Raw genomic sequence first — 27,878 nt, forward strand, 5'->3', positions numbered from 1 at the left:
TAGCATTAACTGGAGCTGTGCAGCATTCAAGTCTTCCAAAATGTCAATGCTTTCTCTTCAGTGTTTATTTAATTTTATCTCAGGTCCCTGTCCTGACTGGGACAACTTGCATCTACAAGTCAGATCATATTGTTAATTATAATAATGATACAATTTTATTTTGGTCTATTGATATTGGATTTCAACTATGACTTCTTCTTATTTAATATCTAGGCATTTATTGGCATGCGTGTTCCAGCATTCTGTTAGAGACATTTGAAGTTCTGAAGCTGTGATATTGCTATTACTGCTTATCATAAGCATCCCCAGCCACAGATTCACAGTCCCACAGCTGGAGCAGCAATTCTGACTCCACACTCAGTTATAGATAAAGGGAGACTTCTTAGGCTCCACGTGTGTGTGGTAATGTGAGGCTGCTTATTTGTCACTTGGATGTCACATCATAACAGTGGAATCCCAGAGGAACCTTGCCTGCTATCAGCAGAGCACATGGAGTTGGATGTGACCCTATCAGATCCTGCCTCATTAGGCTGAGACTGAGCATGTATTAAGCAGTGTAAATCTTTCTGACTAAGACAGAAACCCACCAAAATCTGCTGTCAATTATTTCCTTGATCTTCGCACAGATTTTTCAGGACTCTACAGAGGTCTCTACACAGCTGATGTCTCTTTGGCTCTCTGATGCTTGTGCTCCTCCCTCCTTATCTTCTATTTCTCAGCTAGAAAACTCATTCTAGTAGTTTTGAGAGTTATCTTTGCACAGAGGGTCCTGAGGTCAGCTCTTTCCATCCTTGATCCTACCTCTCCAGTTTTTGAACATCCTCAAATATCTCTAGTCTTGTCACACTGGGAGCCTTAGTTTCATTTGAGGGACACAGCTAATGGGCATGGCGGTGATGGATTGATGGCTGGACTAGAAGACCTTAGCAGTCTTTTCCAACCTTAATGATTCTATGATTCGTTTCCAGTGCAGGCTTTCCAAACGTGAAGTGCTGCACCCTCGTCATCTGTCACAGAGCCTCTACCTCCTCTAAAGTAGATTTGGGGATTTATTTCTCCTGTTTGCAAACAGTGTGGGGAAGGAGCCATTTCTGGAACAAGAGCCTTCTTACTCCACAGCAAATGTCTAAAGCAGACCAGATGCTTATGCCCTATCAGGGGTTCCCCAAGGGCTGCATGACAAACTTGTGTGGCAGTTGACTTCTCATGGTGTGAAGGGACTCTCACTGTATGTGTATCATAGTGAAGCTGCAAGCTGTTTACCCAGTGGACAAAATCCCACAGTAGACATCTTGTAGGAGCAGGGCAGGCCTTATTTATTCTCACCATTACACATTTTTAGCACTCTGTGCTTTCATGTAACTATAGGATTTATAGCAGTCATTTACTTACCTCCATGCTGTCTAATTACATTTGATCATATTCCAGATTTTAGGGACAGAATCACAAATTTCTTAGCAAATGCTGAAGGATGTCACACCTTGTATAACCTCTGTAGCTAAAATAGAAATAAATGCGAATGAAACCTTAAAAATGAAAGTCTTTCTCCAGCTGTGTGTAATGAAGTCCAGAAATGCCAATTCTCACACTTGCTTATAACTGTGCCATAACTGCGCATTACAGTACAATTTTCTGACACATTTCTTGAAATGTAACTATGTATGTGGAAAAAAGTTATCAGTCTTCTGGTGCAAAATCCATTTCTACTTTTGCTATATAGTAATATTTATCAGTAATACAGACATTTATTTCATTTACCGTCTTTCTGCCCCTGCCTCATAACTGCTTTCACTAGAGTGCAGGACTCAGAAATATAATAACATTCATTTTGCTTTTCTATCACTCACACTGTCCTGCAGTGCATTTGATTTTGTGCTCACTACTGGCAATGATGATGGACTCTCACCTTGCAGACTGTCTCAATTGATGGCCTCAAATGATACAAGCAATGGGGCAGCAATCTGGGTTTCTAAATATAAGTCTCCAGTAGAGAGAGTCTGGTTTTTTTTTTGGAGACCTGTGGGTATCTGAGACATTTGCACTGGACTTACGAATACAGAACAGCATCTATGCTGAGACCGCCATCCTTCTGTAGCAGGAGTTGGAGGCCAGGCAGGCAAACAGCACTGGATGACTCTGTTTAGCAGTCTGAATTGTTCTGCAGTAGAATGAGCTCCCCACGCCATCTGGTCTTCGCTGTCAGGGTCCACTCTCTTTGCTCATTCAGCCATCAGTTTCTGGGGGTCTGGTTTCAAAAAACACTATGTGTTTCCAGAGGCTGACATCTGCTTCCCAGGAATTAAACTTAATTCGCATCAACCACCAAGCAAGCAATGAGATGTTGCCACACATACAATTTCGAGAAATCTGGAGATTACAAAGTCCTCCAATCCTTTCATTTCTCCAAAATGTTACACACAAAAATTGGTACAGGTGACATGAAAATGGAAATTTGCAATAGGGATTTCACCAAAAGCAGTGAAAGGGGTACAAAAGCTTATCAAACGGACCTTTTTGCAAGGCACAAGCACCATTTGACCTTGCTCTTCATGATGCTTTTTGATACATTTAGACTCCAGATGCATACCCTCATACATACACAAACATTTCAAGCAAAGACCAGAAGTACAGTTAAATTGAGAAAAAATACAAAACAGGGTAGGATGATGTGAGGAGAAATTCCAGAGAGGTGCTCATTTCTATAGACTCAATCAGCCTCCCCTTACAACTTTGCAAGTGTAAAGTTCTACGAAGGACAATTTAGAAAACAAAATCAACCAGAACATTTGAGAACTTCCTTTCCTCTGCTACCCTGAACAACGGCTGTTTTCACTGTGTAATTTCTCACTCTGACTATAATTACCTTTAACAAGACTTTCCATAGCACTTAGCAGAGGTCAGTTGGCTTTGATGAAAAGGATGTAGGTCAAGGCCACCCACTCTTAATTTGCCACAACATGGCCTTCTCTTTAAACCAGACTCATCTCTAGGGATGTGGCGTGTTTGCTTACTGTTGGAAGCAAGAGCTGTGAGGAAGTTTTGGTCTGATAGAACAGTTGTGGAACAGAGGTCCAAACTACTCCCTGAAGGAGCTAATGTAAAAGTGATCCTGAGTTACTCTGTAAAAGAGTTCAGACTCCTCCTTATTTAAACCTATCAATGCTCCTCCATGTTCCATCCCATCCTAGTTCATTGTACTCACTCATTTGTGTGAGATATGAGACTAAAGGTGCAGCAGCATACTGAAACTTCTCATCCTTCCTGTGGTAGCTCTCTAGATTACTCCAACAGTTGGGACTGGTAGAAATGAAGTCCAACAAATTCACTAGCTCTGTTTCAATCATTTCCATACTTAAATCTTTATTCAATCCAAGTATGGAAATTCTGACTCTGAGGTCACTTGAATTAGTGCTAGTGACTACGCAAGACTCAGGTTTCCTGCCTGAATTCAATTTGAAATGAAGCCCACTAAAGTCAGTTGCAATCCTAAGCCTTGGGATTGGGTCCCAACATAATTAAAGAGTAAGTTATGTCAACATACCTTTCCTCTATGTACATTTTATTAAAAAAAAACATTATTATGATCACACTGAATCTGTATGAATGCTGGAAATGAGTCCAACAGGAGTATTTTCAGTCACTTTTATGGCTATGTGGATAAGACAGAACCTTTAGTATTTCAAAGATGCAATCAATGTTTATTTGTTGCTCATAAGTAGTTAATGGACCCAACAATATTCAACAAAACATTTTTAACAGATATCTTAATGAGTATCAATTTACAGAAAACCACCAACCAATAAATATATGAAAACAATTGCTTTTGACATCACAATGGTTAAACATGTTAAATAATTCATTAAATTGTGCTTTACATCAATGAAAACCCCTAGGTCTACAAACTACCCTTTAAATAGGAATAAAAGTAGATACGGTTACTCACAATACAATCTCTTAGTAGCAGAGTTCACACACATTATTGCACATAAACAGAAGAAAAAATCCTAAAGAATAAGATAATTTACAGCCTATTAATTTACTCTTTTATCTCAAATGTGGCAACTGATGGGAACTCTTGATTTTTCCAACATTTCTTTGAAATCATACAGCTACTGATATGGCCAAGAAGAAAGCCAAGGACCTTGTAGGCTATGGAACCCATTTCCCTCCATGAAACATAAACAAATAAAGCATTACAAACTGAACGGTGCATTTCATTGTTAACTGAGTACCTTTTCTGAATATCCTTTTGCCATATGAAGGAAGGATACAGCAATCTATTATATGAGAATGATTTTATCGTGATCTTGTCAATGCCTCATACAGGGTAATCTCCACTAGCCTGGAAAACAGATTTTCCCTATCCCATACAAAACAAACAAACAAATAAATAGAAGTCTATATGTATCAGGGGAACAGCAATGGAGGAAAAATGTAGCAGTGAGAAAACAAATTTTATAGCATCAGTGCTCTGTACTGGTAAGGGCTGTGGTGGGAAACAACCTACTAGCACAGAAGGAAATGTGTTATCTGGAAGGTCAGCCTGAGAAAGGTCCCTAACAACAGACTCAGTCGTAGTCACTGACACTTGAGCCTCTTGAAAATGTGTAGGAAACAAGACCCTTCCAGCTAGAAGTGGATGCCAACTCGGAATCACCTTCAGATTCAAGGGTGAGGTGACCCACCATTTGGACTGCTTGAACAGAGACACTAAAGTCAGGAATTTGGCTGTGAATCTGATTTCCTTCAAATTTTTTTACTCTCTATTTCTGTTTCTAGCAAACTGCAGGTAACTACCACATGCTGGGCAGAAGTCCTAGCAAGGCTATTACAGCCTCATTGCTAATGCAATTGCAATGAATAATACCAAACATGATAAAGTGGGTTGGTTTTTTTTTTTTTTTTTTTTTTTTTTCATTTCCCCATGGTGAAAAAAGCATTTTATTGTTAGCACTGATGAGTGAGGAAGAGAGGAAAAAAATCCATTCCTTAATAAAGCACAACCCACAGGCAATAGGCTGATTTCTTGGACCAGACATCAAATTACCAGGAAGCCATTTCAACAGCACAGCATGTTTCTCTGTCCGCTCCAAGCCTACAGCAAATTATAACTGGAAAAAGGCAGTCAGTGTTGAAGATATGATGGGAGAGATTAGTAAGTACATCTCCATTACAAAAGGATGAGATTCGTTTCAGCACCACAGTAGCAGAAGCCAAATTGCCTTGTTTAAACAACAAGATAAAGCCACTACTATGGACAAAAGTTCTACAGAGTTGTTGCTCACAGATATTTTGAAGGGAACACACTGCTCTCTGATCTTACTCGAGTGGGTGTAGTTACAGTGAAGCCTGCACTGCCAGAGTAATGAAAACTGGAACAAAAGAGAGATGAACCAGGGCCTTTATTCTTCTTCTGCTTTACACTATTTTGGGTGCTGCCCTCAAGAAGAAAAAGCTGCATGCTTGTGTCTTAAGAGAAGTCCACCTGGAAGTATTTCAGAACTGCCTTATTTTGGATGTGTCAGGAATATCTGCTAAGTAAAGCAGCAGTGTTGGCACTAGGGGTTCACTGGACTTACTGTTGTAGCTGCAGAGAGCTAGTGGGGTCATGGGCTGTGGTGACAGTAAGATCTCTGCCTCTTGCCTCCGATACCACAAAACCAGAGCTATGTGACACATAGGCTCCAGGAAAAAGAAAAAACAACAGAACCCTTAAATTTTAACTAAGTCCCAAGTGTTAAGGCAAATCCCATTAGTGTAGATGCTACAGTGCATTAGAAGCTCTTCAGGACCCTAATCTTGTCTCCTGGGGAATGACTGACAAAAATGTTAGGCATTGCATTAAGGTATTGCCAAACTATTAAAGTTAATGTAAACCGCCCAAAGACTGCTTTGATTTTCCTCATTAGGTTTTGTTTTGCGTTGTGCAGAAGTCTGGAGAGCTGTTGGTGAGCCTAGAGAATTGAAACTGATGCTCTGAGCAACTAGTGGGGCTGCAGGGAACAATTCCCTTTCTCTCTCTCCTTTCCCCTTGAAAGATAATACTGCAAAATGAAAAACGAGGCCCCTGTTGCTGTGAGTGGCGTGGATAGGCAGTCTGACGGAGAGAAAGGCAGGGATGAAACAAAGGGGACCTGTTTGGTGTTGCTTTACAAATGGGACTTATTCTGTTTTATCTTTCTCCTTAATCCAAATTTGTCCTTGCATCTTTCCTTCCATGTTCTCATCTTCTCTCTCATACACTCATCAGCAGCCCTATTCCTGCTCATCCCTGCCTCTGCCACAGGGTCCTTCGGGGTCCCCATGGCACCCCAGCTCCCTGTGCTCACAGAGACAAGAAGAACAGTCACAGACCCTGGACATGGTGTATGGAGTGCTACAGGCACCTTCCCTTCTCTTGCATTCACAGAGTCAGTCCCAGACTGTAAATGTTTCAATTCAAACCTCTGAACATGGATATTTCTGTGTGAGTAAGGAGTCTGGAAGCCTCTTCAGGGAGATGGGGATCCAGTCAGGATGTTGGGCAGTCTTCTCTAAGATGGACATCCCAAGCTTGGGCAGGGGAATGACTGCAGTCCTGTGATTTCCCTTATGAAGGCAGAGGTGGGAAGAGGTATATGCCAACCACCATGGAACACATGTTACAGACCAACAGCCCTGCTGCTTACCACAGAAATAGCATGCTGATATAAAGAAGCATATTGCCAATAAGCTATGTCAATATTGAGGTGTCACTCCAGTTAGACTCCTTCACTTTGTAATGCTCTTTATGATATTCCGAGTTGAACATATTGTTGTATGCATTAAGCCTCAACAGGATCGTTAGATCATGATTTTGTTATTGTGCATAGGTAAGCAGCAATAACACTGTTGGAACTAAAAAAAGATACAGCATGCATTAAAAACAACATTTGGAAATAATGGATAAATTTTCAAACTCGACTTCTTTTTCTGCAGCACATTAAACTTTTAATGAGTGGCTAAAAACTTGAATTCTGAAAATAAGCGAGAAATATGCATCCACATCAGGTACTCCACTATCTCTAATTAGTAAATCTGTAAGGTAAAAGCCATTCATGCATGCAATAATATACTTTCAGCATCTTGATTTAGCAGCCATGTTGAGGCACTTAGAGAAATTTCCTCCTAATGCTTTAGATTTATGCTAGAAGAAGAAGGGAAAAAAACAAACTCCCTCAAAAGATCTATGATGCACAGGACCCTCTTTTTAAAGTTCCACTATTACAAATAGAATGAGAAAAAAATTATCAGAATAAATAGGTGCAGTTAAGAATGTAATGTGTGGACGAAGAATCCATTGAATCTTTCTGTAGACGAGGAATAAAACCAGATACAGATCTCTCTTCATGGAAACAATTAATTTACAAAGAATCTTCATACAGAGTTATAAATATCAAGCCTTCTCACATCTCTATTATGTATCCTATAAAAATGAAAGCTGAGGGGTTTTTTTTGTTTGTTTGTTTTTTGTTTTGTAGCTACTACCATAGTTAGAGAGAAAACCAATTTAAACTGTATTCACTTGGCATTAATGTATTTTAACAGACAATATCATAAACCTGCCTATCTTCACAGACAATATATCTCCACACTTTTGCAACAGACCTGGAAAACGTCACACTAATATTTAAGCTTTTCCTGCTCTCTTTCCCCTCTCCTGTAGTTCGCTTGGCCCCTCTTCACCTTTTGTGAATGTGACGGCTGATTTCATCGCCTACAGCTAGATAACCTTGGTAGTGTGTGGCCAGCTGCAGAGAGGTCTTCATTTCCCAGCTTTTGCATTCCAGCTTTCCCTTTGCCATGCACACTCCAAAAGACAGCTCCTACCTGTCTGAGTCTGATGCTCTTAACATCTGCAGAGAAATAAGCTAACCCACCCCCATCACTTCACTTACAAATGTGTCATGGTTTTGCAACTTTGTAATTTTGCTATCAGTATTCCACATCATAACATCATGTTAAGCATAGATAATTTTGACGAATCTGCTGCTCACAGAAAGAAGACTACATGTCCCAGGGAGCACCACGGTCAGTCATATGACCAGGACTATATAATCTCACTTCAGTGCTGGACTCGCTCTCTTGGATCCTGCCAGCCAGGGGGAGTGTGTGGAAGCGTTCCAGCCGTTTCGCCTAGAGTTACAGTAGGCCTCTCGGTTTCGGGACTCACTCTCTCTTATTTTATTTGATTTGTTAGCCTTAATTCCAATTATATTGCATTATATTGTGTTATTCTGTATTCCAATATAGTATTTAGTAAAATAGTGTGCCTCCTTAGATCATTGCCGCTGTATTTATTTTTCTCTTTCTCTGTTTTCTTTTCCTTTTGGGATAGCGGCCCTGCAGGCCGTCTATACCCCTGTCATGGGTGCCGGTAGATTTTAGGGTAACCTATGACATAATTGGTGGAGAATGCGGGCAGATTGCCAAGAAATTTGGGCAAAAAGGGGCAAAAGTGGGGAAGAACTGCAAAAGCTGCTGTTTTCCCTGCTGTTCCTTTAGCTTTTACAGAGCTACGAGTTTTTTTTCGTTAAGGAGCTATCTAAAGTTTACATTTCTGCACCTGGGAGCTTGACCTTGAAAGTCCAGGCGGACGGCCAATACCCCAGAATATTTTGTAAACTTTTAGCTCTGCTATCTCGTTATTGAAGAGAGGAAAAAAAATGTGTGCTCTGTTAAAACTGCTTGTAAAACTGCTTTTCAGGGGACTGCATGCTCCTTGTCCCTTCCCTGAATCCTTTATGCAGTTTTTCAATGCCCATTTGACCACACTGTTAATTTCCCTGAACATACTGTTGGTTATTTTATTAATCTCACTCAGTATCTGGATTTATAACATTCTGAGGAAGTCTTCCCCAGAACCAGAGAATACTGAGTGGCAGGGAGTGTGGAGAGGCTTTGAGGAGACTTTAAAAAGACAGACATCTTCAGCGTCATGGAGCTTTACTCCTGAACACTTGAAGAATCCCGAGAGCTTGATCGCATATTTGAGGCAGGAATGTTGCGGCACAGGCAGATCTCAGGAGGCACAAATGATTTGGGACCTGGCTAATGCTTATTGGGCCTTATTCAATTTTGAAGCTGGGAGAGAGAGTCTCAGAGCTGAAAAGGCAGAGAGCGAAAAAGTTTTTGAAGCTGAGAGAGAGAGTCTCAGAGCTGAGATGGAGAGTCTCAGAGCTGAGAGAAATGACCTCCTATATCAGCGTGACACCCTCCGGTCCGAACTTGATGCCCTCTGGTCCAGGCAAGATGCACCCCAGTCTGTGAGAGACGCCCTTCAGTCTGAGCGAGATGCCCTTCAGTCCGAGCGTGACACTCTCCAGTCCGAGTGTGACACCCTCCAGTCTGGACACGACACTCTCCAGTCCAAGTGCAACACTCTCCAATCCGAGCGCAACACCCTCCAGTCTGAGCACGACGCCCTCCAGTCCGAGTGTAACAACCTCCGGTCAGAGCAAGGCTCCTTCCTGAGCCCAGACGAGGCATCCTGTAGCGGAGCAGCGCAACCCCAAGTGGACAACACCGGTCTTGGCTCTCCCGGTGGGTCTGTTCCATATCTGGAAGGGGTTGGTGCGCTTCCGGGCTGAGCAGGCGCCCGCTGCTATGGCCACGGGGCAGGAGGTCGTGCTGCCCCCATCCAGCCCGCTAGGCCCGGCCGTCCGGCATGAGGGGTGGCCTTAGATGTGGCTGAACGGGAGAGGTGACCAATGCTTCATCTTTATACTGATTCATGGACGGTGGCAAATACCTTATGGGGGTGGTTGCAGCAGTGGGAACAAGACAACTGGCAACGACGAAGAGGTAAACCTATTTGGGCTGCTGAACTGTGGAAAGACATTGCTGCCCAAATAAGAAACATTGTTGTAAAGGTGCGCCATGTAGATGCTCACGTGCCTAAAAGTAAGGCTACTGAAGAACATCAAAATAACCATCAGGTTGATCGAGCTGCCAAAACTGAGGTGGCTCAAATAGACTTGGACTGGCAGAACAAGACTGAATTATTCCTAGCTCGATGGGCCCATGAGACCTCAGGCCATCAAGCAACAGATGCAACATATAAGTGGTCCAGAGACCGAGGGGTGGACTTAACTATGGATGCTATTGCTCAGGTCATTCATGACTGTGAAATATGCGCCATAATTAAACAAGCCAAGAGGATGAAAACTTTTTGGGGGGAAGGGCGATGGCAAAAATATAAATATGGGGAGGCATGGTAGGTTGATTATATCACCTTGCCATGATCTCGCAATGGTAACCGTTATGTGCTCACCATGGTGGAGGCAACCACTGGGTGGCTTGAAACATACGCAGTACCAGTACCCCATGCTATCGCCCGAAATACCATATTAGGGCTGGAGAAGCAAGTTCTATGGAGGAATGGTACTCCAGACACTGCCCCAGCAGTTCCACTCCTATCCCTGTCACCTGGGCAAGAAGCAGGAGCTCATGGTGAGGATGGTGTGGATGTGCCAAGTGAGCCACCCTGCAGTGAGGGGGGTCATCCCGCAGCCACGAGGCCTGGGTTCACTGTTCCCCTATGAGGGTTTGGAGCTGAACTCTCCAGGCCAGGATGTGAGGCTGCTGGCACAATCGTGTGCCCCGGTGGCGCGGTGATAGAAGTGCCGCTTGCAACACCGGAGGCCTGGGTTCGAATCCCCGCTGTGGCACAAGTGGTAGAAGTGCCGCTCTGCTACACAGAGGGCTCGAATCCTGGGAGTTGGACTCGATGACCTCTAAGGTCCCTTCCAACTCGCACAATACTGTGATACTGTGATCACCTGCTGGGGAGTTTCTTGATGAGCCTCTCCTTGATGCTTCTGTTCCACTGAAGGGAATGGATGACTTGGAGGATGGCCATACCACCAGCAGTGATGCTGGTCTGCTTCTCCCCTCTGCTTATGCTCTGGGCTCCTGCCCTGACATCCAGATTGATGGAGACAGAGGAGGACAGTCCCAAGAAGTCCTCCATGCAGCGGCCCTGTAGCTTAGGGAAAGGATGAGTGCACCTTGACGTGGGGGACGCCCTGCTAGTGCTGCCTTTCTCCCTTTCTTCCCTCCACCGTTATCATGTTCCTCTTTCTGGCAGTTTTGCCATTTCCTCGACTTAGCAAATAATAGTGTGTTAAGTTACGGAGTTTTATTTTCAGCCTAAAGATTTGCATGAAAATAGATATAAATTGTTAAGAAAATAAGGTTGCTGATTGCTCACGACTATATATATATGTGTGTGTGTATAATAAGCATAATGTAATGATGTAGAATAAGGGGTGGAATGTCATGGTTTTGCAACTTTGTAATTTTGCTATCAGTATTCCACATCATAACATCATGTTAAGCATAGATAATTTTGACGAATCTGCTGCTCACAGAAAGAAGACTACATGTCCCAGGGAGCACCACGGTCAGTCATATGACCAGGACTATATAATCTCACTTCAGTGCTGGACTCGCTCTCTTGGATCCTGCCAGCCAGGGGGAGTGTGTGGAAGCGTTCCAGCCGTTTCGCCTAGAGTTACAGTAGGCCTCTCGGTTTCGGGACTCACTCTCTCTTATTTTATTTGATTTGTTAGCCTTAATTCCAATTATATTGCATTATATTGTGTTATTCTGTATTCCAATATAGTATTTAGTAAAATAGTGTGCCTCCTTAGATCATTGCCGCTGTATTTATTTTTCTCTTTCTCTGTTTTCTTTTCCTTTTGGGATAGCGGCCCTGCAGGCCGTCTATACCCCTGTCATGGGTGCCGGTAGATTTTAGGGTAACCTATGACATAATGATCTCCGACTGCAGGCTTACAAAAAGAAAAGCACTACACCGATCCCGCATTTCCTACATCTTTTTTAATCACCTCAGCAAATTCTTTCCTTAATCAAAACCCAGCATGTAGAAGTCTGAAGGAGCAATACGCTTAGCTCCATTTCATTCACTAGGAAGCTACACACTACAGCTGCAAAGGACAATATGAAGTAAACCAGCTCTCACAACACAGAGAAATCAAAACAATTTTTTTTTTTTTCTTCAATTTTGATTCATATCTGCACAAGTTTTGGTAGCTCAAATTGTAGAGGGTATGTCTGTTAATGTCATAGACACAGCTCTCTCCCCAACCCATCCTCACAGCTTAGGGTTTTGAAGGAAGTCTGTTTGGATAGGAATCTTGCCTACTGCTATTAATAACACTAATTCATGTACACGGAGAAAAATATATATATATTCTTCTTACTGACAGAAAGCGAGAAAAACCGAGACAAGGAAGGTTAGCTGTCAGATGCTGCATCATTTACCATGGTGGTTGGTCTTCCTTGGCTGACTTCCAGGCAGCTGAGCTACACAAAGAATCAGCCTCTCTGATCCTTCCATGGGTTAAGCAAGATGGAGGAGCCTGATCCTCCCAAGGGTTAGGCAAGATGGAGGAGTGTTACCACCGCGCGACCTGGCTATTATAATCTTCAGTAACAGCTACTTCTGCTGCCTCTTCCCTCGGCCACTGATGAGCTCTCTGCTCCCGCAGCAGCCTCCGCTCCTCTCGCCTCTTTAGGCGGTTCAGCTGATGCTCCTCTTGCTTGGAGTACTGGAAGCGCTGCAAGAACAGGTCCTTGGCGTAGTCGTAAAGCTGCATGTCCAAGAAGTTCAGCTCCTCTATCCGTTGCCGTACATCCTCACCGATGTCCACATTGGAGGCCCGTGTGACGTTGAATTGGGTGAATGGGGAAATGAATTTCAGGTTGAATGTCCTCTCAAAGAGATACTGTGTTTTCCTCTGAAATTCTGTAAGCCCAAAGAAGGCCATGTTTTTCAGATTGTTCTTGGCGCTTTGGAGAAGAATCACGTTTCTCTCAGTCTCATTCATAAAAGTCAAGTTGTAGCATCCCACCAAGCTGAGATCTGCCAGCATGCGCACCTGGCGGTTATTGGCTAAGTTGTAGCTACAGTCCATGAACTCCTGTAAACTGACTCCAGACCAGTCATCTCCTTCATAACAGGTTGGTAGCTCGTCTGGTGTTGGGCTTCTTCCATCACACATATGAAGGGAAGTTTTCCATGTTGCACCTCTCTGGACGTGCTTCCATTCACTCAAGTATCGTGATACTGGATCCCTCAGCATCGTGATGTAATAGAAGTTCCTGAAACATATCATTAAACACAGTTTTAAGATCCAGTGGATTTTTTTCTTGTTTTATACTCCAACACAACAGTTCCCAGTGGCCATCACCACACACCCCCTTCACTTTTTTACAGTGTAAGGCAGACACATAAAGTGACTATCTTTGAGATAGTAAAAAGCTTAAAGCTCCACAAGCATTGAGAATAAATCACAAGGTGCATTGGAAGAAAGAGAGAAATGAAAGGAAGTAAGCAGCTGCCAGAGAAAAGGAGCTGCTTTGACTTATCAGCTGTTCAGTGGTAGTTATTTTATGTAGAAGCCAATTAACTGAAGAGTACTCCCCTCTACTTAAAATGTTAACACTCAGCAATGTTGGAAAATGTGAAAAAAGAGATTTCTATAATCCTGTCACCATCCTTCTGGACTGAGACATGCAAGTATGAGACGATAACCCATACAAAACTTGGTCAGAATATACGAGAAGCACCAGCAATACAATGTGGATGCTGCAAGTGCTAAAAAGAATGCCACATGGAAGACCAGCATAAGACTTACTTAGGAAAAACCCTATTGTTAAATAGGTTAGAGTGATGATAATGAGAGGTCCCAGACCTATTCACATGACTTCATTTTAAACAAGTGCTGAATTGAAATTTGTTATAATCATATAGTATAAAAGCATTTGTTGATATAAAGATTATCATTATTCAACCTCACCTGTCAAGAATACAAAAGAGACACTAAGAAGTATTGATCTGAAATAGATCTGAAATAAATGCAGCACCCACACTGTCAATTCATCTTTGAGTTGAGTTTGAACATCTATTTACAGTAATTTGAGATGGACTGCAATTGAGTATGGTTCCAAGAGGATTTCACACATAGTTTTCTACAGATAAATGTTTTATACAGTAACTACTAACCTAAGTTACAGGGTGATATTATAAAGACAAAACAAAACCAAAATACTTATGATTTCTGTCAGCTAGAATAATTAGCAGAAGATTCATGACTAAAATTAACACTCAGAATGGTACAAAAATAGGCTTATGATTTTGCGTGACTCATCTGACTGCAAATAATACATTAATAAATCATGAGTGCTAAGATAAGTTTTCTTAGGAAAACTCTTATCTAAATATTCTTCCTCAAACCTAAACAAGGATGAAGCAAGTAAGGAGACAAGCTTGCTGGAAACAAATTACCCTGTAAACAAACTAACATAGAGCCACAGAATCACAGAACTGCAGCAGTTGTAAGGGACCTCCAGAGATTATCGAGTCCCACCCCCCTCCTAAAGCAAATGCCCTACAATATGTCACACAGGTAGGCATCCAAATGGGTCTTGAATATCTCCACAGAAGGAGACACTACAGCCTCACTTGGCAACCTGTTCCAGTGCTCCGTCATCCTTACCATAAGGAAGTTCTTTCACATGTTAGCACAGAATTTCCCGTGTTCAAGTTTCAGGCTATTACTCCTTATGCTTTTGCTACACACCATCCAGAAGACTACGGCCTCATCCATTTGCCTCCCACCTCTCTTTAGATATTTGTAAAAGTTAATCACATCCCCTCTCACTCTTCTTTCCCCAGGCTGAACAGACCTGGATTACTCAGCCTTTCCTCATACGGGAGGCACTGCAAGCCCTTTATCATAATTGCAGCCCTCTGCTGGACACCTTCTGGGGCCGTCTTATACAAAAGCTAACCAGTTAAATTCTTGACACTACTATCTTCAAGACTGACACCCTTATTTTTCAGATATCACTGATTTTCTACCACTAAAGATTCATGTAGCTTCTCTGCAAACCTTGGGTTTGTCATAAAGGCATACATGCTCCACTTTTTCCTAAAATGTAGATATATTTCCCAATTCAGATAAACCAAAAGGAAACAGAAGTGAACACACTGTCCTTATTCATTCTGAGTTCTCCACCTAGAGGATTTATAGTAAATTTTTTGGAATGAGGTTATGAGCCCAAACTTTAGACTATGGTCTGCCACAGGGTAACATCTTAAATTACTATTTAATGACAATGGCTATATCAAAAATTATTTCATAGCAGAAGAGTTACAGGTGGAAGAGTATAAATTAAGGAGTACCACCGTGAAAAGCACTATATTTAAGTACTTCAGGCATGGCTTTCACTTCTCAAACCAAATGTTCATCTCACCTATCGTTACTTCGCATGTATTAGAGCACATTAGGAACTGCTTTCCTACATAGAGAACAAGTGGGCATTTCACTGGTGTTGCACAGATAAAGTGGCCAAACTCCCAGACACCTGTAAGCTCTGAGCATAATACACTGTTATTGCAACTCACTCATCTATGAAAGTCCCATTCAGGCATGCTTCAGAGCACGAGCAATTAACAAAGAAACCTCCTTTGCATCAATCATTTCCATTTCATCTCTGGATATGCAAATGTACCTGCTGTGCAATAAACAGGAATACGAAGCAAATGCAGGGAAATGAGAAGTGCATGTCTTTGTGTAACTTCCGTAGCTTCCCTTGCACAGAATGAGCAAGGAACTTCCACCTGTACATTACTGCTCCTCCTTGTGACTGACTTCTGCAACTTGTTTTGCTATCCTGATAAATTTGTTTCTGATTTGGGCACCTTGCAGAGTTGCTTCCTTGTGTTAAGGCTGAATGGCATCTTCATCTGGAAGATGTTTTGCAGCAGCCTGATACACATTTAGATCCCAAGGCATGAAGAGTGCAGCTACCTGCACCTCATTCACACTTCACAACCTCTGTTTGACCTTCTGTTCAAGACTTTTCATCACCCCTAGACAATTTAAGCTTAGAATATCTTAGACTTCTTCCACCTGATCCTGGACACTGTCCAATAGGCACTGTAAGAAAGCAGCACAGATGCATGGGGAATGCCCTCCAGTAGTCATAGCGCTATTCTAGATTATTATAGATTATTATTATTATTATTTTTCAGGAGAAAGGATTTCATGTATCTAGAATAAGAATATTAATAAATAATATACAGGTTGTGAACATTTGCTTCAGTTGGAAAATTATCAACATTTTCTCAGGAAATTGTTTTTAAATGTTGACATTTATGGATTTAACAGAGTAGCATTTCAGAGCTCGGTGCAAAATATGTAGTTTTCAATCACATTAAGAATGGCTGAGGAGTCAGCTTATTATAAAGACAAAGAAATACTTCATAAAACATGGGGTGGTGGTGGCCTTCCATCTCCTTTTTCACTGCTCAGTAGAAGAGAATCAAGTTAACTACAGATTGAATGTGCCTGAGCCAGTCTAAATACAGATGTGCATCTTTTCTTGCCAGTGTAAATGACTCAGAGAATCAGAGTCATAGAATCATTAAGCTTTGAAAGACATCTAAGGTCAACTAGGCTAACCGTTCATCTACCACCAATATTGCCCACTAAACCTTGTCCTTAAATACTTATTCTCCCCTTTCCTTAAGCTCCTACAGCGATGGTGACACCACCACCTCCCTGAGCAGCCTGTTGCAATACATGACCACTCCTTCAGAGAAGAAATTTTTCCTAAAGCACAACCTGAATCTCCCCAAGTGCAACTGAGACCATTCCCTCCTGTACTGTTGCTGTTACCTGGGAGAAAAGTGGCATACCTGGCCCTGTCATGCCACAGACTCCTTTCAGGAAGTTGTAGAGTGCAATGAGGTCTACCCTGAGCCTTCTCTTCTCCAGACTAGACAATCCCAGTTCCCTCAGCTGATATCATAGTATCATAGTATCATGCGAGTTGGAAGGGACCTTAGAGATCATCGAGTCCAACTCCCGAGTTTTGAGCCCTCTGTGTAGCGAAGCGGCACTTCTACCCCCAGCGCCACAGGGGGGATTTGAACCCAGGCCCTCTGGTGCTGCAAGCAGCACTTTATACCACTGCGCCACCGGGGGCACAAATCTGTCTCAGACCAGGGGGTGCTGGGAAAACTGATAAAACACACCTGATTCAACAGCTGAGGACCAATTGAGCACGTGTCTAAAAAGCAACTCTGAGCTCTGAGTCAATCTTCTTACGCCATAAATAGTGGGCAGTTCAAGAGCCCTCTGAGCTCTCCTGCTTGGCAGACAGCTGTACGTCAGTATCACCTTTTGAAAAGGGATGCCTCTTGAGGTTACATAAGCTCCGAGATCCTTTACACCTTGATGTCAAGATGCCTTGCTGATACAAATTCTCAGTATGTGACTAATAGTTTGTCTTAGGCTTTGTTAGCCTCACCAAGATAACATCTTAGACTGATCATAAGCTTTGTTATCTTCACTAAGATTCAATCTTAAATTTACTGTTCACATATAATCCCTTAGACATAAACCACTGATCAAGTCTGGGACTAGCTGTAAATCCATCCTCATCTCAGCTCCTTCCCTCCATGGTTCAAGGAGTTTTGAAAGCAAGTAGGTCAACTTTGAAACTCATGAGACAACAGGAGAGCTTCCTCAATTTTTAGACATAAAACACTAAGTAAATTTGGGAATAGGAGTGGAAGTAGCCACACCTGAGCTCCTTATCTCCATGGTTTAAAGAGTTCAGAAAGCCAGGTAGTCTACTTTGAACCTTATGTCTCAAGAGGAGGGCTTTGTATGTAAGCATGTATTACTCTAGCCTCTATGCATTAAATCATCAAGTGTTTCCAGCCATCTTGACATCTTGTTAAGTTGTTGCCAACTTAATCAAGCTTTCTCAAATCAGTATATCATATCTGTATTATAACAATAATATATAGAGTTATATATGTTCTAGATTCCCTCTTATGTGTAGTGTATAGCAGTGTATAGCAGTATAGTGCAGTTGTTTCCAATTGTGATGACATCTACAAGCTCAGCACCAGTGTAGCCCTTTCTTGCTCCCAGTGGCTTGAGAAGCTCCATTTCTAAAATGCTGCTTTTTACAGAATTTGAAACTACCTGGAAATTCAGAAAGCTGTAGTCCCACCAGCATGAAATCTAGTCTCTTTGTTAGCATTAGGCAAAAGAAACCCCACCTTTAGTTAATAAAATAGATAAAATGAACATCTAGTTATGTCCCAAGAACATATATTTCTTTCACATTATAAGGTATTACAATATAAATACTGCAATCTTACATTAATCCCTCAGTAGCATTGCCCTGACTTAGAAATCTATTTCAGAAGAGGAGATTATTGAGGGTGAAACCCAAACCAGGGCATTTTTTGCTTTCTATCATCACAAAACAGACATCTAGGCTGAGGAAGATTTACTATATGAATGAAGGATCCCCATACATGGAGAACAAAACATGCTGTAAGGCCTCCTCAGGAAGAAGGATGAATGACATCTTCTCTGGCACTCCTGCTCTTGCATGGAGAAGCCAGCATAAGGAGAACTCTCACAGCAATTCTGGAGGCTGAGTGGTGAAAAAGCAAGCAGCAAGAAAGCAGAGATCTTTTCATTCAAAGAGTGAGGCAGGACCTTATTGCAGGGATTGATGAGCTTCATAAAAGGAGAAGAGCACATTCACAGCAGCTGGTGCAGAGATGGAGAAATATTTGAGGTGGAAGAAAAGGCAATCATAGGAGAATATTTTCTAAGACACTAACAGCCAGGTGAAAGCAGAACCAAAATGACTGAAAAGCACAAGTGCATCGTAAAAACACCCACACTGTAGTTCTTCCCAGTAGAAGAGAAAATAAGACCTATTCAAGTTTATGCCCTAAGATGTGACAGAACGTTAGCAGCTTTAGCCCTGGAAATGAGTGTGCTCCCCTGGCAGGTTCTGAAATACCCATCCTGGCAGTACACCTGTGCTAAGGACAGAGGCTGTCCTTATGAGATGAAATGTTAGGAAGGATCTGCAGTACATGAGCAAAAACTTTGTTCTTCCCAGTCTTGTCCTCAAGCCTGCGTTCTCAATGGTAATAACAGAGCAAACCAGTCCTCAGCTACCCCTCTTCACTCATCTTTGAATGACATGGTCTAGAATGGTCACAGGTGTGGACTGATGGTTGGACTAGATGATCTTAGTGGTCTTCCTAGTCTTGATTACATGATTCAGGCTGTAAGTACTATCAGCCTGATAACACTGCATAGAGCAGGATAAGCAAGTGAAACAAACTATAGGTAGTGCAATATGTGAATAATTAGAGCATGTGAACACACAATGAGAATGGTGGGGGGAGGCAGGAAGTGAAGTGGCACCGTTGGTCTGGTGCTAATGTAAACTGGTCAAGTTATACTAGCATAATGCAGACATTTCAGCCTATGGCTAGCAGCACTATGGTGCTGAGTATAGCTGCATCTATGTTATGCTCAATTTACAGATAATCTGCCCAATGTGATAAAAGCTGGCTGTATCCTTCTCCTGAATAACTGTACTACCAAGAAATGCTATGAAGTGGCACATGATCAGCTTAACCACCAGGTTGGATAAACACCAGCTAGCAAGCAGACTTTTGTGTAGGTGTAGCAACAGCACATAGGTTTCTTAAGCTTAGCATCTGCTAGAGGATGCTAGACTGCTGTGATGAAAATGGTTTTCTAAGCCATCCCTTTAAAAAGTTTGTGACTGTAATACTGTTAGCTGTTCTCTCAGGTTGTCATGGATTTCATCATATATGCTCTTCACTGAAAGTGTCAGTAGGACAGCAGACACCAGTAAGAAGTCAACGTTTATCCATTCTCACCACATAACTTACCAATTCAGCATGTGGGAAAGGCGCTCAGCTGGCTGGTTTTCTGGAATATCTGAGCCTCCACCACTTCTATTATTTTCAATTGGGATGGTGAGCACTGCACTTACTTCATGCAGAGGCAGCAGTGCCCTATAGACACTCAGCTACCCTACATTAAAGGAAAAATTTGTCATTTCAGATAAGTTAAATCTAAGAAGTATAACCTGTGCTTTGAGGAACAAAATTAGACACGTTTCACTATTCCTCTGGGATTTTGTCCCCCAGAATGGCCAGTTTCCAACTTCCGAACTGGCCACAAGCTTTTGCTGTTTAACTCCTTTTGCCATCCCAGTGATGTATGGTGCAGCAACATCTGTGGGATATTCCTGCTCAGAGATGGAGCAGGATACTTCTTCCAGGCTAAGAACTCCCAATGCAAGGATCTACATAAAAGCTATATTAAGTTAAGCAACATCAAAAGCCACCAGGGAGTTGCCCAACTCAGTCAGTGGTGTCTGGAGAGTTATGCAGCTGGCCAAAGGTAGATGCTGACACTAGAATAAGCCACATCACTTTAGAGAGGCTCTATAAGTTTTACTGTGTATATTGACCATAGAGGGATCTTAGGTATCTGTAACTTCAATGTCTACATTGTAGACACCTACACAGCAGTCTCAATCTGTAAGGCAAATCCCATGCCTGGAGTCAAGGAATCCCTGCCTGCACGGAGTACAAACTTCAAGCCAACCCTGACAACTAACTAATCATGTAACATTATGCAGTGAGGGGGAAGTAACTACTTATTGTGTTTATTACATAGATACAGATCATGTTAGGATATTTCCTTATAAGCAAGTTTTTAGGGCTGGAGCATTCCGAAAATAAAAAGAAGCTTTAAGTAAGCTTTGTATTATTTCACACACATCTTCAGACCTAGATAAAGTCCACCATAATTTTGTTCTCCTTACTGACCTAAGTAAGATGAGGGAAGGGCTTAGAGTCAGGCAGCATATATTAGATTTCTAGCCCTGGACTGCAAAGGAGATTGCTCAGGAACTAAATTGCAACAACAGCTTGTTACAGCCAAGAGAAATTTGGCATTTGGCACTGGGAAGCACTTTCAAAATGTGAAACCTTACATTTCTTTGCATTTTAAGAAGAGTGTTCCCCGTTAAGCAGTTTCAGCTATGGTTTCATTAATCTGTTGCTTTAGCACTCATTATAAAAGTCCACATTTTTTCTTTCTTTAGAAATTGCAAACTTTTTTTTTTTTTTTTTTTTTTTTTTTTTTTTTTTTTTTCCAAAAAATAACTTCTGGAACACCAAATGAACTGCTGTATCTGTGCCAGCAGAGGAAACCCATAAAGGCTTTACAGCACCATTTTATTTTTGTTTTTGCATGGCTGCTGATGAGAAGATTAGTGTCCTACAGCTGATTAAAGAATGTCAGATAACAAAGTATGTCTTCGGAGATCACTCGCTCTCTGACATCAAACAACGTTTAACAGCAGTGATTTCGGGTAATTCACAGGGGGAATAAGAAGAAAGTGAACCTGTGGCAACACAAATGCTGTTTGTTCAATATTAGGAATTTTTCCTCCCAAGGAGTCTAATTTGTCATCAAGTAAAGATAGGGCAAATTCAGTAACATGAAAATAATAAGATGCTAGTTAAGCTATTTTGAAAATAGCTTTAATTTTATATTAAATAAAACATATGTGAAGAGTCCAGCAGTACATCTGTTACCATCAGAAGTAACAAATACACTGATGTGGATTACGTGTATTTTTCTTCCTAAGTATGCCACAAATGAATAGGCCTAGGACTATGCAAACTGACGACTTCCTATTGGAAGAGCGAGGCTTTTGGAATTGGGAACTGTGATTTTCAACATGCACTACATGTACCTAACAGATTTTGTAATTAAGTAAAGAATAACCATTTTAAATAGGAATCATGCTTTCTACATATCTCATTGTCACAAGCTCTTCAAAATCTTTGCTTTACATGGTTCTCAAGATCTACTCCAAACAAAGGAAACTGTGAGTGCTGTGACTCTTGTTTCCAGACACAGGAGAACACCTACTTGTGAATGCAGACTTTAGCAAAGTGTTTTAAACACATCAAAGATGCTAGGTGGGTACCCAACGTCCAGTATTAGAGGTTGCTGAGAAGACAGAGTCAGGTTCTTCTCTGAGATACACAACAGGACAATGAAAAAAAAAAAAAAGGTCAAAAACTGAAAAAGAGGACGATACATGGAAAATAGCTTTCACCAGGAGAATAACTAAGCATTCAGAAAGCTTTGCCTGAAGATGTTTTGCACCTTCCATCCTTTGAGGTTTTGAAGATCTGACTGGAGAGAGCCGCGAGTGACACCGCCTACATTCAGTATCAGCCTTGCTCTGGGAAGGGTGTTGGGTTAGGAGCCTTCCAGGGTCTCTTCCCATCCCAGTGCTTTCATGGTTCTGTGTGACCATGCACAGCCTGATACCAAGTGCACAGGCCTGTCAGAAAATACATCAAAACATAAAAATCCCACCAACTAGATCATTCCTATCATCCCTTGTTCCTTCCAGGGTACCCAAGACAGAAGACAGAGCATAGGGAAGGTACTTTGCCTTTCATAAGATTGTTTTTATATATGGTTTTAAGTAGGGAGATAACACTCTGAGTGACTGATGAGTAATGAAATATCTACCCATGGTTTTAGCCCCAGTGTTTCAGAAAATGCACGCAGATAGATATAAATATGACTGTGTTATCTGAGCTACTTCATAACTTTCTCATGTGCTGCATTTAGGCTTGAATTTTCAAAAAGAGCACATAAGGTTAAGCAATGTTGGTGAAGAAAGTCTAGAGTATAATGAGCTAAGGATGCTCAAGTGAATGGATAGCATAGTGTGCTGTTTTATTTAGCTACAGGAGGCTCCCAAGATTATCAGTCTCTTTCCCTGCCAGCACTCTGTTATCCCCTTCATGAAACACCCTTTTGGAGAATTCTTTTCACTCCATCACTCTGACTGTGTTGCTTCGTATGGTTAGGAACATGATTTTTGTTCCTAGACTAAATCCTGTCCTGGCCTAGTTATGTCCAGTTGTTCTTGAGTTTGCACTGCCAATACAGCAAGAGGATTTATAATGGAACATCAAAGGAGGAGAGAAGGCCTCTAAGCCTTCATTATTCAAAGTTAACTGGTTGTTATTGTGTCTTGTGATAAGAAAAGCCAGAAGCGACCACGCTGCATTCCCCCAGTACCCTCCGGTCACACTTAGACTGCTTCAGCATTTGGTATGAGTCTCATAAAAGTTAGTCACGCTGAAAGCACCTGAGACAGGTTCTGGTTTTTGGCCATGCAAGCAGTCCGTCTTTGCATTTAACCTTGCACTATCTCACATTTCACTGCACACATTGGGCAAATTTCACATGAGGCTTCACAGGCAGTTTGTATAATAAATTCTTGCTTAAATCCACTAGCAATGTATTATCTGACACACCTTCCCATTGCTTTTGTTTAGGTTTTTTCTTCTGAGAGGGGGCATCACTCTGAAAACTCCTACTCATTCCATTACTGGGATACACATAAGGAATCCTTCTGCTCCTCCTTCCATTTCAGCACTCAGTTTAGAGAGGAAATCCATTTCAGCAGAGCTGCAAATGCACGACCTTGCAGTTTGTGCTACCAAACTTCATTCCACCTCTTTCACTGATATCCGCAAGGTCATTAAGCAAATTCCATTAACATACTTCAGCTTTTTGTGCTAACATCATTAACGAAAACATGTAATAGGATCAGAGCTAAGACCAGCCCTGAGGAAATTCATTAATAACTTTCCCTTAAACAGAAATTTCCTCTTTCAGCACATCCCAGTTTGTTAACTTCCATCCACCAGCTTCTTGTCCGCCAGAAAATTCTGACGCTTCACTTCATGCTTTTCTACCTTCTACAATAAGTAGAAGGTAGATTCTTCACTGAAGGTAAATTTGCCACCTCATACCAGAGAAAGATGCTGGCTATTTACACGTCTCAGCCCAAAGCCCGAGAACAGTTGCCCAAACATTGCTGCATGTAAGACCATGGAGAAAGGTTAAGATAAGGAAATGACAGTTGATTTGAGAATGAAGTAGACTGGAATAGAAATGCAGAGATTAGGCAATTTGAAGGAAAAACAAAACTGCCATTTTCCATCAAATGACATGATACAAATTGTAAATCATTTCTTGATGAGACACAAATCTAATGAAGTTTCCTCTAGAGATTTTTGTTCCTTGCCTAAACTGTATTGAGCTCAATTGTGCTAAGTGTTCTTCAAAATGCTGAAAAGATGGAAGTAGCAAGTGCCTCGCTGAAATAAATACATAGAAAGCAACAATGAAATCAAATAGGAAGGATTTGATTCAAGTACATGCATAACAAAAACCTCATAATTTGTAGAAGACTGGGTGTGAACATACACAGGATGAAATGCTATTTAAAAGCAAGAAATACACAGTGCCCATAAGATTCTTTAAAGATACTGTATGCAAGATCATGCATTCCTTTGTGCCAGAGAGAATAACAAATCCTCTGTGGCCAGAAGTGGAAAAGGAAGGATCTGTTCCTCATGTTACCCTCATTCCATTTCATCCCCATTGTGCACTGATCATTGCCAGGTCTCATAAGGACCATGCAAATCTGGAGCACATGTGACACCTTTACTCCAGAATGTTACTCCCCCCACCTCCGCCTTTGCCCTGCCACTACACAGAGAGGAAAACAAGAAATACGGATGTATTTGCACTACTTTCCTTCCTGCCTCCGCACTGGTCTGTCTCTAGCCCCAGCATAGGGAAGGAGCACCGACCCTGCCCCTTCAGAAAGAGGTTACAAGTACAGGAAAGATGAGCAATGACAACCACCTATAGGCCTCACATGGCAGCAGAAAGCAAAGGCTGGGCAGAGAAATGGAAGGTGTTGACAGGTGAGGGAAAAGACAAGAGCAGACTTGGAGACAGTTCAGCAAGAAGGACCCACAGCTGGAGCTTGTTCTGGCAGCTTGACTTCCAAAAACTATATTGGATACGGACTCCTCCAGTGTGATACCTATAACCACAGATAATGTTTTAGCACAACAAAATATCCCTTATTCCATAAGACAAGCCACAGAGCCTCACTCATGCTCAGATCCCAGCATCTCAGTAGCTTTTGGAGAACACCTTTGCTTTGGGAGGAGTCTCCCTGCTGTAGGGACTGCCTGGGCATTCAGCACTCACTCAACTTCAATGCAGAAAGATGGGCACACAGAACTCCCACCTGTTCGATACTTTAACGTAAGGCCTTCTGTAATGGTTGTAAAGAAAAACCCCACACTACCTCTGACTTCAACAGCAACCAAGCGTGTGCCACGGGTGGCAGGCATTCAGGCCTCATCTCCAATTTCCAGCTCATAGTTCAGTTGTAGATGCTCTCATCCAAATCTGGGACACTTAAATGAAAGCTCCGTGGGATTTTTCACTTCAACACGTTTTGAATCGGTACGGTACTGCTGCTCAATTAATAAAGTAATTAACAATATAAAGGCCCAGTAATTGAAATCCCTTTGAAAGTACATCAATTTATTCTAAGCTTTGCCTCAAGTCTTTATTAATTCTGACATCAAGCATAATGACCTTAAATTATAAATGATCATCACAAAATCCAGACATCATAAGCATTTTCTTGTCTGCACGCTGAGTTTTTAAAGCATCTGAGTTTGGTCATCACAAGTGATGTAAACAAAATGATGCGTGTTTGTTTGCCTATAAGGGCACTGCTTGCCTAGAATGCAAACAAAACGACAATATGGATATTACAGAATTTCAGGTGATTCTACTAAAGAGAACATCATAAGTGTAGCCTTCCCTATTAACTCAATGAAGCAATTTGAAAAAACGAAGGAAACCACTCAGCTGTAAGATGAAATGCTAATCTTGCTTCTCTTAACATTCCTCTTCTTGTGATGCAATTACCTTTTCCCTTTCCTGCAAAGCCTTAAGTAAGCAGAGGAGGAGGTGCTTAATAACTCTAAGACTGTTTCTTTTTCACATTACACTCTGTGTTTTCACTGAAATCTTTCTAGAGACTAATTGAACCCAAAAATGCTTCCTGAGAACACCACAACTCACAGCTGTAAGCAAAATTACTGCTTCCTCTTCTGTTGAGAGAACTGTCTTACCTGCGGCAGACGCTACGCACAAAACCTCCACTAGGGGGCGCTCTTAACGAGCTTAAACTTAACGAGTTTAAGCTTAACGAGCTCGAAGCTTAACAAGCTTTCCAACGGAGTGTTACAAAGCTTTAGTCTATCAATACTACAGTAGCATAGAACATACTTTTCCTTTTTTAAAGCTAACTAGATTTTATTACATTATATAATTTATTTTTAAAAATACCGTAATTTGAAAGCGAATCATTTCTATATATAAATTTTCCACTGCATATTTGGCAGGCAGAGAACTTTGATAAAACCTTTCCGAGTTTAGTAGCTGCAGTCACTGCTTAAAATAGGACCTTATATGCAACTCCCCTCTCCCAAGCACACACAGACACACACACACAGATATACACGGCCAGCTCAAAGTGCCATGGCAAGGCAGCCTCCAAGGTGAGTTCCAAGTAAGCACTGTGTGTGTTCCAGCTGTGTGTGAATGCACCCTCGAGGCAAAACAGTTAAGGCACAAATGACATTAAGTTTATTTACATGGTCCTCTCAACTCCCAACAGATATGGAAGTCATATTGTTCAGCATAACATGTTATTTGCCTTAATATTATAGAATCATAGCACTGTTTGAGTTGGAAGAGACACTTAAAGGCCATCTAACCCAGCTCTTCTGCTAGGTCAGGGTGCTCAGGGACTGGCACAGCCTGACCTTGCATGCCTCCAGGGGTAGAGCATCCACCACCTCTCTAACTGACCTGTTCCAGTGCCTCATGGTAAAAAATGTCTTATGTCCAATCTAATTTTCCCCTCTCATTTCTCCTTATCCCAATGTTCTCAGTGCTTTACAGAGAGTGTTATATATCCTCATCTTCTTAACCTGTGAGATGTTTATTATCTACCATCCATACCCAACAGAAATCAAACCACCTCCTTCTTCTGATCTCACATTTTAATGAAGGCAGCTTATGAACATGCCAGGCTGTACCCTGAGCTGTGCAACTATCAGCCATGCAATCCATGCACTGAGAAACAAACAAAAAGGACTTAGATGAAATAAGTATACCTGGGCTCATAACTTTAACAAGGGATGTTCTGCCTTTCATGGGGACTAGCAGGCATGCAATGATGTGAATTTGGCTTTGTTGGTACAGCACAAATGCACCAATGTGCAAGCTCAATTGAGTGAATATCTGTACATTCATCTTACAGCAAACTGAAAGCAAACTTTTCATGGCCATTCATCAATACTGACTTATGATATGGTCGGTGTCAATGATGGAATTTGGTTTGCTGTAACACTTCTGCACCCAGGTAAAATAAAACAGCCGAGTTGCTGATGGGACGCAGTATGAGTTACTGTCTGCAGTGAGTCATCAGAGGCATCTCTGGCTCAGCAGTCCTCCTCGGGAATGAGCAAATCCTAATCAATGAAGCACATCTGTCCAGTGGAGGGAAAGCACTTCCCAGTCCCTTCAGGCCATGAACTGACTACTTGAAGCATGACATTTGATTAAACTTATTATCACAACTCATTTATGTAAAAAATGTTGTTAGGGCCCATGAAGCAATCCAACCCTCAATAAAATGCAGCCAGCAGACTCTTAGCTGATGTTCCCACTCTTCTTCTTTTCTGCCTTTAAAAACAAGGAGGAACTTATCCTTTATTTACTGTGGCAGACTGTTACTTTACCTCACATATGCAAATAGATCAGACTTCCTAGTCTTTCCCCATAGAGATCTTTGACATTGAGACTCAAAAGGATCTGGCATCCATCTGAACCAGAGGCCAGGGGAATAGTGTGCAGAAGTGTACTTTCAAATGTATCTTTCACCAAAATTAATGAACATTTGTGCAGATGCTGAATACGAATTCAGGCAGTAGAAACAAAACCCATCTAAAATGAAGCCTAGAGCTACAAATA

The 27,878-nt window shown here is 41.7% G+C and overlaps 1 protein-coding gene across 1 annotated transcript in view; it reads right to left on the reverse strand.

The window, feature by feature from the left end:
* Positions 1 to 1,300: 1,300 nt before the first annotated feature.
* HS6ST3 (heparan sulfate 6-O-sulfotransferase 3) overlaps positions 1,301 to 27,878 on the reverse strand; it is a 279,329-nt gene continuing 252,751 nt past the window's right edge. Inside the window, exons 2-3 of the mRNA XM_072348661.1 lie at positions 11,798 to 13,146; positions 1,301 to 7,920 (exon numbers count right to left, since the gene is read on the reverse strand). Coding sequence (XP_072204762.1) covers positions 12,441 to 13,146 — 706 coding nt within the window. The 3' untranslated portion in view covers positions 1,301 to 7,920; positions 11,798 to 12,440. The remainder of the gene's footprint in view (positions 7,921 to 11,797; positions 13,147 to 27,878) is intronic.

Source organism: Excalfactoria chinensis, chromosome 1, assembly GCF_039878825.1.
Source record: "Excalfactoria chinensis isolate bCotChi1 chromosome 1, bCotChi1.hap2, whole genome shotgun sequence".
Lineage (NCBI taxonomy): Eukaryota > Metazoa > Chordata > Aves > Galliformes > Phasianidae > Excalfactoria > Excalfactoria chinensis.